Genomic DNA, 17,028 nt, shown 5'->3' with positions numbered 1-17,028 from the left:
CTTCCTCTCTGTAAAAAAATCAATAAAATATATTTTTTAAAAAATAGCATATCCTTGGGTGAGGATTTAAAAAAAAAAAAGGCAAACAGAGCTTACTTACTCAAAAAGGACAAAAATCACTTAGTTAGGGGCGTGGCGGGGACCAGTTTTAGAAGAAACCTAAAGGCACAGGCCGCAGAGGCGTCCGGGCAGGTGCTCACAGGGGTCTACTCACCTCAGGGCCGACAATCACCAGGTACGCACTGGGCTCCTCTCGGTGCCATTCTGGGAAGAAAAGGGGGGGGGGGGGGGGGAGACACGGTAAAAATGGCTACAAGTCCCAACGGAACACGAGCTGCATACAGGAACCGTTTCATCTTCCGGCTTCATTCCCCGCAGCCCGTCTAAGGGAGATGGATGTGAGAGGTGAACATGCTGGCATCTCTTGCTTTTCGGTAAATATTATTGTCCTGGAACCTGACGCCTTAGCCAGACACCTAACGTGTTAGGTAACTAGACGTCACGTGCCACCAACCTCAGAGCACAGGTTACCGCGAGCAGCAAAACTCCCAGCCATCGCACCAGCGCCCTCATAACTCTCGGCTATTTCTTTTAATATATATGTTTATATGGATTTCGGAGAGGAAGGGAGAGAGAGGGATAGGAATATCAAAGATGAGAGAGAATCATGGAACAGCTGCCTCCTGCTCGCCCCCCACTGGGGATGGAGCCCGCAACCCGGGCCTGTGCCCTGACCGGGAATGGAACCCTGACCTCCGGGTTCCTAGGTCGACACAACCCCTGAGCCGGGCGGCCGGACGACCGGGCTCCGCTCTCTCCCATGCTTCCTCAGGAGCCGGGGGCAGAGAACGTGGAAAGAAACAAGGACAGTTCCCACAAGTGCGTTTGTTCTTCTGGTTTTTCCACAGGAACAACCGGAAGCGGTTTTGCTGACTGTGCAGAGAACGAGCCGGGAAGACCCCAAACCCCACAGGAATTCGCACTCGGGTCCCCTCGGCCGACGTACCCGAGAAGGCGTCCACCAGGTAGAGGGGGTCTTTGACCGGCCGGAGTCCGCATATCAGGAGGAACACGTGTAAGTTGTCAGCACTTTGGGGAAGGTCTGCAAGACAAGGGTTCGGGGAATCCGTGGCCACGTGGGAAGCTCACGGGGACGTGACAGGTGGCAAACGCTGGCTCTGAGGGCGGCGAGGGGGGGGGTGGCGGGAAAGTCGGGGGACAGGGGATGGGGGTGGGCAGTTGGGGCGACAGACAACCACATGGATGAGAGCAGACACCTGATCCTAAAACCCAGAGATGCCGATTCCTCTAGAACATCTCACCCTAAAGCCGTCCGCCAACCCAGCCAGAGACCGCAGTCACGCCCCCTCCCTGCGCCCGTACACTCTGCAGGTGTTTACAATATTCGCTTACAGCCCGGCAGGCCGGCTGGTGTGGCTCAGTGGTTGAGCGTCGACCTAGGAACCAGGAGGTCATAGTTCGATTCCCGGTCGGGGGCACAGGCTCAGGTTGTGGGCTCCGTCCCCAGTGGCGGGCGTGCAGGAGGCAGCCGGTCCATGACTCTCTCTCATCGTGGATGTTTTCTCTCTCTCTCTGTCCGTTCCCCTCTGGAATCATATGTATAGTTTAGAAGGGCAGCCGGCAGGTCCCGGGAAGGTCTGAGTGTTTTAAATCTCCGGCTGCCCCATCCGTCACTCGGGCCCGAGAGAGGCCGGCCCTGGATGACAGGCCCCGAGATGGATCCCAGCCCGCGGCCCTCGCGGTGACGCACGGAAGATGGGAGTGAGCGGGCGCCAGGCCGTGGAAGCCGGGCGCTGAGGGGGGTGAGGGAGCGACCCCCGTGACGCCGAGGCCCGCGCTCCGGCTGAGATGGATGGGGGCACCTGGGAAGTTATTTCTCATCAAACGCCGCTCGGTTTTTCTTTTCAAAGGAGCCGGACGCTGACACAGGTGCTTGCCCCAGGCCTGGAGTGACATGTCTGGGGTGAACAGGTTGGGGTGCCCTCGGTGTTTGGAGCAGAAACAGGCTGGGGTGACCTCCTGTCTGCTGCCGGCAGGACTCGGATTTGCATTTTCCGTCTCTTCTCTGAAGTTCAAGGCCGGACTGCAATTCCCACTCCCCTCCCCCCGCCCGTTCCCCCCTTCCCCCTCCCCCTCCCCTCCCCTTCCCCCCTCCCACAACAGTAGCCCTGCCTGGTCACCCCCCCGAGAAACATGTCAGGTTGAAGCAGAGGCGTCCGCAGGCTTCCTCAGAGATGCAGGCACAGCCCCGGCCAGTTGGGCTCAGTGGGCAGAGCGCCTCCTCCCTCGGCCAGTGGCTCTGCTCACCAGGAGGTGGCGCCGAGATCGGGCAGACCACGTCCCCTCTTCCTCCGGCCTCCATCCATTCCTGTCCCCCCCCCCCCCCTCCCCGGACCCGGAGCCTCTGTGACCCCACAGCCGCTTTCCTAGAACCGCGAGGCCGCCCACCCTGCCAGGCCCCTCACCTGCGCGCTGGAGGAAGGCGCTCCACGGGAAGGCGGCGTTGGGAGCCGTGGCGATTCCTGGGCCACAGGGGGCGGGAGGGGGGGGCGAGAAAGAGAGAGAGAGAGAGAGAGAGAGAGAGAGCGTTTATGCAGCTGAGACAGCAGCTACTCCGTGGGGACCCTGCAGCGGAGCCACACCTGGTCCCGTGGGAGCCACCCGAGTCCCCAGGGCTCCGTGAGCCCCGCTGCTGCCTCCGCACATGAGGTTCAAAGTGATACCCGGGTCCCCCAACGAGAAAACCCAACCGTCCACGTCTGGGCCAGAGGCCTCTGGGCCCCAAGGTTTGTTTCCTAAAAATTGCGTGTAAGGACGGGGGGTATGGCTCAGTGGTGAGCGTTGACCTATGAACCAGAAGGTCTGGGTTCCATTCCCCATCAGGGCACCTGCCTGGGTTGCGGGCTCCATCCCCAGTGTGAGGCGTGCAGGAGGCAGCGGGGTCCGTGATTCTCTCTCATCTTTGATGTTTCTCTCTCTCTCTTTCTCTCTCTCTCTCTCCCTCTCCCTTCCTCTCCCTTCCTCTCTCTATGAAAATGAAACATTGGCAACTAAACGCAAATAGCCTGGGCAGCAAGGATGTCCTTACTCGAATCCCTGACCTCGCTTCTCCAAACCGGACGTGACCGTCTGCCAGCGGGGGTCGCGTCCTCAGACAGACACACGTGCAACGCTCTCTGGAAAACTAACATTTAAAGGTGCACGGGGACCCGGGCAGCCTCTGCCAGACGGTCTTTCCTTTGAGAATGTTTTCCACGCAGTTTACATCCCACGCCGCTTCGCTGTCCTTCAGGTGGACGGCGTCGCGGTTGGACAGTCGCCTAGTTTACAAAGTGGTCCCCCCCCCCCCCCCCCCCCGGTACCTCCAGCTCCCGCCTGGCACCAGCCAGCCAGGGACGGAGCCTGCACCGCGGTGCGAGCCCCCGCGGACTCCAACCCAGGACCCTTCAGTCCTTGGGCCGGCGGCTCTAACCACTGAGCCCCGGGCAGGGCCACGTGTCTCATGTCTTTAATGTGAGAAAATAAAACGCGTCCGTCCTGTGAGCTGCTGTCCAGTGCCTCTCAGCCATCACACGCGTTCACAGACGCCTCAGCCCGTGTCTCTAGAAGGTAAGAATTTCCCCCCAAATATAGTTAGAAATTCTTACCTTGACCCTGGACGTAGATCTTGCCCTTTGCCTGTGGCTTTTGAAAGGAGGGAGGAAAGAAAGGAGAGGAAGACAGTAAATTCATGGTCCATGACAACGGCTTTTTAGAAATGAGACGACGGCCGTAAAAACAAAGAAATCCCCTCGGAAACACGGCGGGCAGCATCGGGGACGCTCGCGGGGCAGCTCCTCACGCCAGCAAAGAGCCCGCTCAACACAGCGCCCTCGGGAGGCAGCCCCGGGAGGAGTCCCTGCGATGAGGCGGGACAGGAGTCTGAGCTTCGTGGTGACTGGTCAGTGGGGGAAGCTACCGCAGCTCCAACCAGCACGAGCCAGCGACAGAGCACGTGGTGTGCGTCCTGCGCTGAAGGTGGGGGGGGGCGTTGGGGGAAACGTGGTTTGGGGGTGCACATCCTTAAACAGGAAGAATACACCCCCGGAACTCTGGGAAAAAGAAGGGAGGAGATGGAGATGGAGGAGGAGGAGGAGATGGAGGAGGAGGAGGAGATGGAGGAGGAGGAGGAGATGGAGATGGAGGAGGAGGAGGAGATGGAGATGAAGGAGAAGGAGGAGGAGATGGAGATGGAGATGGAGGAGATGGAGATGGAGGAGGAGATGGAGATGAAGGAGGAGGAGGAGGAGATGGAGATGGAGATGGAGGAGATGGAGATGGAGGAGGAGGAGGAAGAGAAGGAGGAGGAGGAGAAGGAGGAGGAGGAAGAGAAGGAGGAGGAAGAAGAGGAGGAGGAGGAGAAGGAGGAGGAAGAAGAGGAGGAGGAGAAGGAGGAGGAAAAAGAGGAGGAGGAGGAGGAGGAGGAAGAAGAGGAGGAGGAGGAGGAAGAAGAGGAGGAGGAGGAGGAGGAGGAGAAGGAGGAGGAGCAGATGGAGAAGAAGAGAACACAACGTGTTGGAGACAGAAAACAGGCACCAGGGCCGATCTCCCGGGAGGAGGGGTGAGGGCCCTGCGAGGACGCCCGGAAGCCTGGGGGCCGCAGGGGAGGGCGGCGCTTGCAGGGAGGACCCAGAGACAGACACCGAGAGACACTGCTCTTCAGCCGCGCTCTCCGGGAACGCCCCAAACCACGGAGAGAGAGACTCCGCTTCCGGTCCCGCTGGCGCCATGGCCCAGACCCTTTAAAGTCCAGGTCAGAGCGCTGTTTGGTCTGGGTCAGTGGGGAGACCACCAGCCGGCGGACCCCAAGCGCCCTGGCCGGGGCAGCCCATCCATGCCTCTCTCTCACAGCGCCGTCTCTCTCTGTCTCTCCCCCTCCCCTCCCCTCGCTCTAAAAACCCACGGGACAATATCCTCTGACTCCCTCCCTCCTCCGATTCTGCAACGTCCCCGGCACAACCGACATCACAGCACGAAACGCCGGGACACGTACCCACTGCAGGCACGCGGCCGCCCTCATGGACTCGGTGAAAGCCACGGCGAACCTGGGGAGAGAGCAGAGAGGGGGCCATCAGGGAAGCTTCCGCCAACGTCTCCGTCTCCGAGCAGCCCCGCCACGCGCTGGGAGCCGCGGCAGGAAGCCCAGCCGAGGGCGCAATCTGTCCGCTCTCGCCTCTGCTGGCGTCGCAAACACTGGAACCTGCGAGGAATGAACCCACGAGGCTCAAACCTTCCCAAGTCTTTATATTTTAAAGTGTGTGTTTCTATTGATTTCAGAGAGGAAGGGAGAGGGAGAGAGAGAGAGAGGAACATCCATGAGAGAGAAGCATGGACCGGCTGCCTCCTGCACGCCCCACACTGGGATCGAGCCCGCAACCCGGGCCTGTGCCCTGACCGGGAATCGAACCCGGGACCTTTCAGTCTGCAGGCCAGTGCTCTATCCACTGAGCCACACCAGCCAGAACCAACACTGACATATACTGAGTGACAGTCTTTCCGGGGGCAGGGCCAGGGACGATGAACCGGGAGCCCCAAGGGTGCTGGGCAACGAGAAGGAGCTAAAAGAGTGGCCACGTGGGCGGACACAGTGGGGACTCTGAGCATCTCCAGTGGCCATGGCGGGGACCACCTGAGCCGAAACGCAGAGCCATCAGTCACCGGGAGGCAGCCCATTAGGGTGAGATGACAGATGCACCGGCGGGCCGCGCTGACAGCATCACGGCACAAGGCAGTGGGGTCACACGGACAGTGCCCCCGAGAGCGGAATCCTGATGAGTGAGTGCGGGGTGCGAGGGGCCAGCTCGTCGGCAGGAGGCCAGCGCGGGAATAACGCCGAGGGCTGATCCTCCCCAAGAGGGGGCCGGAGGGGCTGGGTCTCTTTCCTGCAGGGGCACCGGCTCCCTGCCCGTGTTTTCAGAGAGAGGAAGGGAGAGGGAGGGAGAGATAGAAATATCAACGAAGTCACTCATCAGCTGCCTCCTGCACGCTCCCTACTGGGGATCCAGCCCGCAGCCCCGGCCTGTGCCCGGACCAGGAATCAAACCCTGACCTCCTGGCTCACAGGGCGATGCTCAACCACGGAGCCCCGCCGGCCGGGCCCCGACACCCTTATAGGCGGGTTCCCAGCCTTTGGCGCAGGGGGGGGGAGGACAAGTAAGGTCACCGGTTTCTTACGGGAAATTCAGACCCGGGGAGAGCTGCCGGGTGGAAACCCACGGCCTCACCCCGTCCGGCGGCCTCGGAAGCCCTGGCGCCCAAACCACAGGGAACGGCCACAGGGAACGGCTGCAACCTGCCAACAGGAGGTCCGCGTGGCGTCCCTGCCGCTGCCACACACCTCCCGACCAAGGGCTGTTTCTGGCCCGGACTGCCCTCCGCTCGTTTGCTTGGCAAGATCACGTTTCCCTGCCAGGAGCCCTCACAGGACGGTTCCCACACCTTTAAACACCCCCCGTGTGAGTGCAGTGCCATGACCACATACTCACTACAGAATCATGCTTTCGAGACAAAAACCTCAGGGGCTGAGCGTCGACCTAGGAACCAGGAAGTCGCGGGTTCGATTCCCGGTCAGGACACAGGCCCGGGGTTGCAGGCTCCATCCCCACCAGTAGGGGGCGTGCAGGAGGCAGCCGATCCATAGTTCTCTCTCATCATGGATGTTTCTCTCTCTCCCTCTCCCTTCCTCTCTGAAATCAATAAAAATATATTTTGTAAAAAAAGTGTCAGCCGGAGCCGGTGTGGCTCCGTGGATAGAGCGTCGGCCTGAGGACTCAAGGGTCCCAGGTTCGATTCCGGTCAAGGGCATGTACCTGGGTTGTGGGCACATCCCCAGGAGGAGATGTGCAGGAGGCAGCTGATCGATGTTTCTCTCTCATCGATGTTTCTGGCTCTCTATCCCTCTCTCTTCCTCTCTGTAAAAAATCAATAAAATATATTTTAAAAAAAAAAAGTGTCAAATGAAAGAAAGAGGCGGCTTCATAGGAAAGACAGAACCCCCCCCCCCCCCGCCCCCAGGCCTATCGGCTTCCCCGTCTCCGTGCCTCCACCAGCTCCACCCAAGGGGGCGCACGCACCTGGCTTCCTCCAGGACCTTCCCCATCACCAGGTGCTTGTCTCCCTGGCGCACGTCTTCATTCAGGTCCGTGCCGCCGAAGACGACCCCGAAGGGGATGCCGTGGCCTACGGAGGAGGACAGGTGAGGAGGGAGCGCAGCTGGGCACCAGCCCTCCCACCCCGGCCCGAAGCAACGAACAGAAACCCAGGTTCCTGGAACACGGGACCCGGAATCATGGTTAGTTTTATTTTTATTTTATTTTTTAAAATATATTTTTATTGGTTTCAGAGAGGAAGGGAGAGGGGGAGAGAGAGAGAGGAACATCCACGATGAGAGAGAATCATGGATCGGCTGCCTCCTGCACGCCCCCCGCTGGGGATGGAGCCCACAACCCGGGCCTGTGCCCCAACCGGGAATCGAACCGTGACCTCCCGGTTTGCAGGTGGATGCTCAGCCGCTGAGCCAGGCCGGCCGGGCTGTGCCGCGTGTGATACTGGACCATGTGGGTGCTCGGGGCTTGGGAGGGGCTCACCCTGCAGGAGCCGGCCCGCCCGGCAGAGGTGCAGAGCCAGGGCCGCCTGCACGGCCTCCGCCCGGATGAGGTGGGCGACGTCCGCGGGGCCGGCGAAGTCCGAGGCGTCCTTCAGGAGGCACACGTGGCCCTCGGCTTCCAGGTGGTCCCTGTGGAGACGGGACACGGAGAGGAAGATGGGGGACAGGGACGCGCCCAGGTTGCTGCCGGGACTGAGATTTCAAATCAGCCCGGCCGGCCGGCGTGGCTCAGGGGTTGAGCATCGACCTATGAACCAGGTCAGGGTTCAATGCCAGGTCAGGGCACAGGCCTGGGTTGTGGGCTCCGTCCCCAGTGTGGGGTGTGCAGGAGGCAGCCGATCCATGATTCTCTCATTCTTGATCATTTCTCTCTCTCTCTCCCTTCCTCTAGGAAATTATAAAATATATTAAAAGGAAAGAAAGAAAACTGGAAAGCTTCCCTCAGGCCATCCCAGACGGATCCACCTCCTCAGGGGCAGGTGCCCTGAGCCTCCGCTGCCACCAGGTCCTCCGGCCCCTCCCCCCTCCCTCCCGCTGTTTCCTGGGGCTTGTTTGCTCTCCGTTATCTGAAGTACTTCCACTCCGATAAGAACACTTTCGGACACCGTGTCCCAGCTGGTGACAGCGGAGCCCAGCTCTCAGCCACGTGGCACCGCCTTCATCCCGATGCCCACAGGCTCGTCCGGGGGCTGAGGGCCCCCAGGACTCCGGACACGGATGGCAGAGCCCAAACCACTCCCTTGGCTGAATCCCACCCTCCGCCCCTAGGAGCTCGCAGACCAGAGTCCAGGAGCCCTGGCACCTGGATGGCGTCTGGCAGCGCGGCCTAGGGCAGGGGCAGGCCGCCTGGCACGGCTCAGGGGTTGAGCGTCGACCTCTGAACCAAGTCACGGTTCCATACCCTGCTTGTGGGCTCCATCCCCAGTGTGGGGCCTGCAGGAGGCAGCCAATCGGTGATTCTCTCTCATCATTGATGCTTCTCTCTCTCTCCCTCTCCCCCTTCCTCTGAAATCAATAAAAAGTGTGTCTATATAAAGAAATTGGGCAGGAGATGGAAAACCTCTCCTTGAAATGGCCAGGGAGTAAATATCTCTGGGTCTGTGGACAGAGAGCCCTGTCCCCCTCTGCCGTCGGGGCAATGGGGGGGGGGGGGGGGGCGGGCGCTGCTCCTCCGGACCTGGCCAGCGATGTTCAGCCTTTTCATCTCAGAGCTCACGTCCACTTGTGTGTGCACGTGTGTGTGTGTGGTGTATATATGTGTGTGTGTATATGTGTGTGTATATGTGTGTGTGTGTGTGTGTATGTGTGTGTGTGTGTATGTGTGTGTATATGTGTATATGTGTGTGTGTGTATATGTATGTGTGTATATGTGTGTGTATATGTGTGTGTGTGTGTGTATATGTATGTGTGTGTATATGTGTATATGTGTGTGTGTGTGTGTGTGTGTGTACATATAATTTGCATAGGTATACGTTTCATTCATTCACCCTGGAATGACATGTGCCCTTGGCCAGAATTGAACCTGGGCCCTTTGGTCCGCAGGCCCACGCTCTACCCACTGAGCCAGACGGCCAGGGCCCGTGGTCATCGATGATCTGAGGGAAAAGCGGTCCCTGCCCCCGACTAAACAGTCAGGTTTCACACGTTTTGAACACTCTCATGGCGTGCCGGGCGGAAATCGCTGCCCTGGACCGAACACCACGCCCTGGGCTGCCCGGCCTCCTGGGCTCCTGGGCTCCTGGGCTCCTGGGAGGAGGGTCTGTCCAGGACCCTGAGGCCAGGCCTTGGGTCAGCACCAGCCAGGCTCCCTCTGATGCCGTGTCCACCCCTTTGCTGGGGCGCTGACGCCCAGGACCCGTGCCATGCGTTTCTCCCCCGGCCTGTCAGATGAACTCCGCTCCCCAGGCCTCTGACCTTGTTTTGTAACTCACTAGGCGGCTTTTTTTTTTTCTTTTTAAAACATATTTTTATTGATTTCAGAGAGGAAGGGAGAGGGACAGAGAGCGAGACAGAGAGAGAGATACATCCATGATGAAAGAGAATCATGGATTGGCTGCCTCCTGCACCCCTCCCCCCCGCCCCCCCCCCCCCACACACACTGGGGATCAAGCCCGCAAACCAGGCATGTGCTCTTGGCCGGGATCGAACCCTGACCTCCTGGTTCATAGGTCAACGCTCAGCCCCAGGCGCCAGGCCAGACGTGACTGTTCATTTTAATGAGGAGGCAGACCCTCAGCAGGAAGCAAACTGAGGAATTTCAAGGAGCAAGTCCATTTGCTAAAAAAATAAATAAATAAAATAAAAGAGCTTCTGTTGAGTCAGGCAGCTGTCAGTTCCCTCCCTGTCCCTGGGGCTCAGCATGTAAAACAGGGCAACTGCAGACAAAGTCAGTGTCGGAAGATACGGGCTCCGCTCACCACCCTGCTGCTCCCCTGAATTAACGTAAAATTGAATGTCAACTGTAATTGGAAAAAAATTTTAATCTAAAACTAAATTTAAAAAAAGAAGAAGATAGCCCTGGCCGGTGTGGCTCAGTGGACAGAGCGTCGGCCTGTGGACCAAATGGTTCCGGGTTCGATTCAGGTCCAGGGCATGTCCCTGGGTTGCAGGCTCTGTCCCGGTTGGGGATCGTGCAGGGGGCAATCAAACCAATGGATATGTTTCTCCTCATCTCTCCCCGTCCCTTCTATTCTCCCTAAAAACCAATGGAAACACATCCTCCCTTGAGGCTGAACAACAACAGAAGGTGAAGACAGCAGCGAGGAGGGTGGGGAGGGCGGAGGCGCTACGCGCAGGGAGGAGGGAGGGGCCCCTTGGCGCGCAGGACCCAGGCCAGGGGTACAGAGCGCACCCCAAGGTCCCGGGAGGTCTCCGCCTCGCTGAGCCCCTCCCCCTCCCCTCGCAGCTTCGGGGTCCCTCCTGCACACCCCGGATTCTGCGCAAACGCCGCGCTGGTGGAGGCCTCCCCGGCGTCCTGCCCGACATGGCACCTGCGCACGCGCGCGCCGGGACCCTCTCGGGTTACGCGCGTCTGCGTCCCGGTCCGCGTGTTGCCACGGTCCCTCCGGTCCCCGCGAACCCCGACCCGGCTTCCCGTCGCTGGACCCTCCGCCCCGGGCGCGCCCGATACACAGACACCCGCGCAGGGGAGCCACGCGCAGGCCGCGGGGGGTGCGCGCGAGCAGGCGGTGCGCGTCCTGGCCGCCCTGCCCGGGCCGGTCCCCGAGGGTCCCCGCGCCGGCCGGAGCGGCCGGACCAGAGCCGGGACCTGGGCGGGGACCTGGGCCGCGCGCCCCTCGCCTTCGCCGCGCGCCCCGCAGGCCCCGCCGGCCGGCCGTTGGCGCGCGCGGATCGCGGGGGCCGGAGCGAGAGCCGGGCGCCCCGCCACCCCCGCCCCGCCCCGCCCCGCCCCGGTCGCTCGGCGACGCCGGGCGCCTGCACCTACCGCACTCGCTGCGCCGTGACCGCGTTGCCCGTGTGCGGCCGCAGCACCGCCAGGAACAGGAGCCGCATGCCGCCGCCGCCGGTCCATCGACTGCCCCGCGGGGACCGGGACGGGGGGGGGGGGGGGGGCGGGGGGAGGCGGGACGCTGACCCGGCGGCGCCCGGGGCTCGGTGAGTCCCGCCCGAGGCTCCCGAGGCCGCGCCCGAACTCGCCGGTTTCAGCGCCGGGGCGTCCGGGCGCGCGGGGCCGCGAGGGGGGCGAGGGCGGGCGCTGGAACCAGAAGGAACCCTGGGGGCCCCCACGGGCTCCGAGGCGACCAGCTGTGGCTGCTCCCACGGGGACAGGCTCCACCGGGGAGGCCGGGGTCCTTTCCCACGGAGACCAGGGGCGGCCACGCCCCCCCCCCCCCCACACACACACACAGGGACCTGGAGTGTTTTCGGGTAGCTCCCACGGGACCAGGGCGGGCGGGTCCCCATCTCTGTGGCTCAGTCCCAGGGGTGACCGGTGTCCACTCCCAGGGGACCAGCACCAGGGGCGCTGAGGTCGCTTTTCTTACAACAGTTTCAGCCCCGTGGCTGGCGTGGCCCGGGGCTGAGCGCCCACCTGTGAAGTGGGAGGTCAGGGTTCCATTCAGGTCGAGGGCACAGGCGGGGGGTGGGGGCCCCATCCCCAGGGGGGCTGCGAGAGGCAGGCGATTCATGACTCTCTCTCCTCCCTGACCTCTCTCCCTCTCCCTTCCTCTGAAACCTTCAGAAATATATTTATAATAAACTTATAATAAAAATACTCTCTTCCCTGTGATCACGGGTCCCAGCCCGGGGAGCGAGGCGCCGGGGCACCATCCACGCTCCCCTCCTTCTCTCTCCCTCTGGCCCGTGGCCTCCTGAGTGAGGCGTCTCCTCTGTTTCTATCAGAGGTTTCAGTCTCTGGGCCACCCGCTCCCTGTGGGGCGAGAGCTGCAGATGCTGCGTGTGTGTGTGGGGGGGGCAGTGAGGTGGGGGGAGGGGGGCCACGCCATCCGCTCAAAGAAAAGGTTTGTGGTTTCCAAATCCTGGCTCTCACTCACGGCCCTTGAGAGCAACCAAATATAAGAAAAATTAAATTAAAAACCCGTGGGTGTGAAAGGAACGTGTCCTTCTCAGGTCGCGTCAGGAGGAGGCGTCCAGACCCAGGGGACTTTCTCGCTCTGGGCAGGAACCCGGGCTGTGATGTCCGTCTGTCCTGAGGGCTGGGCGGGCCAGTTCCCCCGAAGATGGTCCTCCTCACCCCGAGGCTCGGCGTCTCTGGGCGGCCAGACGGACGGAAGGTGTCCTAACGGCTCCGGGAGAGCCCAGCACAGAAGCCACGCTTCCTCTCGTAAATTGTTAACTAACTTTATTGCATAACCGGTCTGTTTAGCACCAACAGTGAACAGGACGGAACTCAGAAACCACACCGAACCCACTGCCCCGAGATAAGGCGCTGGGAGTTCTTGATTTCAGGTCTCCCGACTTTACACGCAGCCGTGCTCCCGGGTGCTCCCCGCGTGCGGCCCTGTCCCAGGCACTCGGCAGGCCCACCAGCAAGACGGGTGTGCTCCCCGCTACGGGGGGAAGCCGAGGCCCGGAAGGCGGCGTGAACTCTTCACCCCGATTCTTCAACTGCCCACACGGACACGGGGTTTTTTTGTTGATTTTCACTCTGTGGGGTTTGTGGGTGTCGTTACAAAAATAGGAAATATATATATAAATTGGCTTTTTTTACTTAATCATTGTGGTGGGAAAAGCGCTAACCCGCCCCCCTTGGGGCCCGCCTCCTGCCGGATGCCTTCTCCCTTATTGAATGAAACACGCATCCCTCAATGCTGGGAAGGGCATTGGCGGAGATGATTACGTTCCCAGATGAGTTGCCCTTAAGGCAGGATGAGTCTCACCCAATAAAATGGTCCCTTTCAAGGGACCGGCATTTCCTGATGTCAAAGCGTGGAAGGGATTGGATGTCAGGGCGAGTCCCTGCTGGTGGCTTTGGGAATGACGGGGCTCCTTGGAAAGGACGCTGGAGGATCCCAAGGATGGGGGCAGCCCCGCCCCCCCCCGCCCCCCCCCCCCCCCCCCCCCCCCCCCCCCGCCCGGCTGACAGCCAGCAGGTAATGGGCACCTCAAACCCTCACCTTAAAAAAACTAGACTCCCCAAAACCGCAGGGGCTGGAAGGAGCCCGGGTGCGATCTCCGTTTTGCAAGACCCTGAGCAGAGAACCGGATGTGCCGTGCCCACCCGGGGCCGCAGACCTGAGCTGATTTATGGGTGTTGCGCGAGTTCCTGGAGCTGTAATCTGTTACGCGGCGGAGGAAACGAATAGAGCAATACATCAGCCAGGCGTTTCCAGGCGTTTCCAGCCCAGAACCTGCTCCTACAGCGCCGTCTGAATGGCTACATAGCATCCAGCCAAGGTAATCAATGCCTTCTAATTGCACAAGGTGGCTGTTTGCAGGCGTTTTGCTACTTTAAGTAACGTCGTCATGAACGTTTTGTAGCCAAGTCTCTGCGCGCCCTGAGACTCCAGGAGGTGGAACAGCGCCAAGTGCAGGCCGGTGACTAATTGCCCTGCAGGAAAACGACACGCGCGGCCTGCTTCTCACTGAAGCATTTCCCAGAACATGGTCCCCGCTGGGAGGTCTTAGCTCAAGTGACAACCACGTCCCGCTCTCTGCGTTCTCAGTTTCTGCTGGTGTTTTCCTGAGACGCGGGCACTGGTCCTTTTTCTGTTCTCCGTGTACACACACGTGCATGTATGTGCCTGTCGGAGCCGGGACTTCGGTTCTCCTCGCCAGGAAGAGGATTTACGGGCTCACCAATGAAATGTGCAGGAATGAAAAAAAAAAAAGCCGTCATAACCGCGGCCTAGAAGGTCACTTTGAAACCAGGTCTTTCTCTCCTCACCTCCACCTTCTGGGTCGCTTCACGCTGGGGTTTCACGTGACGGGCCCCGGCGATGCCAGGCTTCTCGCCATAGAAGGACAGATCCGGCGGAGAGAGAAATCAGTTCTTTTCTGGTCGCTCCAGTTAAGTCAGGGACCAACGTGGGTCTCATGCCCATCTTTGAGCCAATCGCTGTAAACCTGCAGAGTGGATGGGCCTAGGTCACGTGGGGGCTCCTGGCCCCGGGACAGGGCAGCAGGGATGAACCAGAAACTCCGGGTGCTGCTCCCCGAGCAGGGTAGGCGCCGGGGAGCACGAGGGACCGCTGCCCCCGACAGCCACACACGCACTTGGAGTTTTACTTTCTGAATGTTTATCCAACGCATTTCATACGTTTCCCAAAGAACTCTCTACAAACAAGGACGTTAACTTTGTCGTATGTATTTCAGATCTTCTTTCCAGTTTGCTGTTCACAGAAACTGTTTTACGCAGAGTAGTTGTGAGTCTGTATGAAATCAAATCAACACACTTCTCCTTAGGGCTTTCGTGTGAGGCTTGGAAATGCGTCTCCCTCAGGAGGCCTCGTATTTGCCATTATCTCCTCTCGGTGCTCGTACAGACGCTGGCTCCAGTGAGGTTACTGTGTCCCCCGTTCTCTCCCGTGGACGGGAAGTGCCGTTATCATCACACGCTGAATTGTATGATGTTCGGCCTCCTATTCTTTTCCTCTGATCTTTTCTGTACGGCCTGACCTAAAAAACCAATACATTTACACCCACCGGTTACCATTCTGTGTGGATTCAGATTCCTGTAGGAATTGTGAAAGTGGTCGTTAAGATAGAACCGTCAGGCCCGGCCGATGTGGCTCAGTGGTGAACCAGGAGGTCACGGTTCCATTCCTGGTCAGGGCACATGCCTGGGTTTTAGGCTTGATACTCAATGGGGGCGAGGGGGGGGGGGGGGGCGCGTGCAGGAGGCAGCCGATTGACGTCTCTCCCTCTCCCTTCCTCTCTCAGAAATCAATCCAGACGTTAAAAAAATAGCCCTGTTAGGTGTGGTCCCACATCCGTGAACAGGAACAGCTGCCCTTCTTCAAGTCCACCCCCTCCCTCCTCCCCCCGCCCCCTCCCTCCTCCCTTCCTATGGGCGAATGCCCGCCTCCTGCAGACCCAGGGGGCAAGGGGCCCAGGAGAGGGTGCTGCTCATCAGGCCAAATAAGAGCTTGAGAAAAGGGCAAGTCCAAACCGCCGTTGTCCCAGCCACAGGTTTCACATCCCCCGTGAAACCGAAACTTGAGCTGCTCTGCGAGCCGGACTCACTCACAGGAAGGCAGGCTCGCGGGGCTGTGCTCTGGGCCCAGGAATGCAAGGCTCCAGGGCATCGGCTGCTCTGTCCTCGCCCTCCCTCCACCTCGGCTACCTGCAGCCAGGGAGGGTGTTGCACAGGGACGCCTTGAAATAGAGAGAACTTATGCCCGAGCCGGTTTGCTCCGGGACAGAGCTCTGGCCTGCGGACCGAAGGGTCCTGGTTTGCGGGTTGTGGACTGAATCCCCAGCGTGGGGTGTGCAGGAGGCAGCCGATGATCCTCTCTCATCATCGGTGTTTCTGTGTCTCTCTCCCTCACCCTTCCTCTCTGAAAGGAATGAATATATTTTTTAAAAAATAGAACATATGACGTCTCCACCCCTGAACCGTCACGGCTCCATGGCAGGGCCTGTGACTGCCTCGCAGCTGATGACGTGCGCCCCGGCCTGGCGCACACAGAGGAGCCCGGTGGGGATCTGGGAGCCGGCGAAGCAGAAGCGTGGGCCTCGGTGCGGCGCCGAGCGGTCGTGGTCGCGGCAAGGGCAGAGGGCCGGGCGAGGCTGTCTGTTGACTGAGCAGGTGGGCGGCGGCGGGAAGACTTGGGTCCGTGGCGGCGGCTGGCAAGGAGGCGTTTAGAGGAAACCGAGAGTGAGCAGGCAGATGGGACTGCAGGGGGAGAGGCGCCGCTGTGGAAGGAGAAGTGGAAGCGGCACGAAAGATGTCAGACATCGGCGGCCCCCGAAACGGCCTGGGTCTCCGATGGCTTCCGACTTCCCGCCGTCGCCTTCTCCGATCTCGGCCCTGAGTGGGGGGCCGGCCGGGCCGGGTGGTGCCGGACAAGGAAGGGCCCTGCCGGGGTGTTAGAGCGAACGTTTCCAACTCCAGTTCGCACGCGTGTCCTGGCAGCGAAGTCCCGGCCCAGAGAGCTCCGGGGGAAGAGGCTCCCGCGAGGCTATGCTCTGGAGCAGGGGTGGGCAAACTTTTTGACTCGAGGGCCACAATGGGTTCTTAAACTGGACCGGAGGCCGGAACAAAAGCATGGCTGGAGTGTTTGTGTGAACTAATATAAATTCAAAGTAAACATCATTACATAAAAGGGTACGGTCTTTTTTTTTTTTTTTTTTTTTTAGTTTTATTCATTTCAAACGGGCCGGATCCGGCCCGCGGGCCATAGTTTGCCCACGGCTGCCTGGAGGCACTGCCTGGCCTTCAGACACCTGCTGTGCGAGGGAGACCATTTCTTTATTATTTAAAAACACACAGTTTTATTGATTTCAGAGAGGAAGGGAGAGGGAGAGAGAGAAACATCAGTGATGAGAGAGAATCATGCATCGGCTGCCCCTGCACGCCCCCTACTGGGGATGGAGCTCACAACCCGGGCCTGTGCGCCGACCGGGGATGAACCCTGACCTCCCCGTTCCCAGGTCGATGCTCAAGCACTGAGCCCCGCCGCCGGGCTCCGGGGACATTTCCGGTGACAACTCAGGAGCTGGGGTGGAGGCGGCATCCAGCGGAGGGCAGAGGCCAGAGGGGCGCTCACCTGGCACCCGGCGCGGCGCAGCGCTCCCGTCCCGGCGGTATCTGCTCTCCCGGCAGCGCCCGGACCCCGGGCAGGAGCGCCAGGAGGGGGCGCGGGGCGCAGGCCCGGCCTCGCCACCCGGACCTGCAAGGCCGCCGCACCCCCGGGCCGCCGCGCGCAGCCTGGGCTCCC

The 17,028-nt window shown here is 60.5% G+C and overlaps 1 protein-coding gene across 3 annotated transcripts; it reads right to left on the bottom strand.

The window, feature by feature from the left end:
- Positions 1-6: 6 nt before the first annotated feature.
- GLT1D1 (glycosyltransferase 1 domain containing 1) lies at positions 7-16,945 on the bottom strand. 3 transcript variants are annotated; one of them, XM_070399475.1, is made up of 9 exons: positions 16,858-16,945; positions 13,264-14,764; positions 11,112-12,794; positions 7,647-7,795; positions 7,134-7,239; positions 5,054-5,105; positions 3,669-3,705; positions 2,487-2,543; positions 1,109-1,607 (listed from the first exon to the last, which is right to left on the bottom strand). In XM_070399475.1, the coding sequence occupies exons 3-9, from the start codon at positions 11,588-11,590 to the stop codon at positions 1,324-1,326; spliced, it is 1,164 nt and encodes a 387-aa protein (XP_070255576.1). In that variant the 5' UTR covers positions 11,591-12,794; positions 13,264-14,764; positions 16,858-16,945; the 3' UTR covers positions 1,109-1,323. The 3 variants fall into 3 exon arrangements, with proteins under 3 accessions (XP_070255577.1, XP_070255576.1, XP_070255574.1); XM_070399476.1 differs by lacking the exons at positions 1,109-1,607; positions 13,264-14,764; positions 16,858-16,945 and adding exons at positions 7-264; positions 1,007-1,102 and having other exon boundaries at positions 11,112-11,495; XM_070399473.1 differs by lacking the exon at positions 16,858-16,945 and having other exon boundaries at positions 13,264-14,880.
- Positions 16,946-17,028: the final 83 nt, after the last annotated feature.

The sequence above is a fragment of the Myotis yumanensis genome, unplaced genomic scaffold (genome assembly GCF_028538775.1).
Source record: "Myotis yumanensis isolate MYYU_CA2020_CCGP unplaced genomic scaffold, mMyoYum1.0.hap1 SCAF_19, whole genome shotgun sequence".
NCBI lineage: Eukaryota > Metazoa > Chordata > Mammalia > Chiroptera > Vespertilionidae > Myotis > Myotis yumanensis.
The sequence above is the reverse complement of the archived record's forward strand: the minus strand, read 5'-3'. Positions and strand labels throughout refer to the sequence as shown.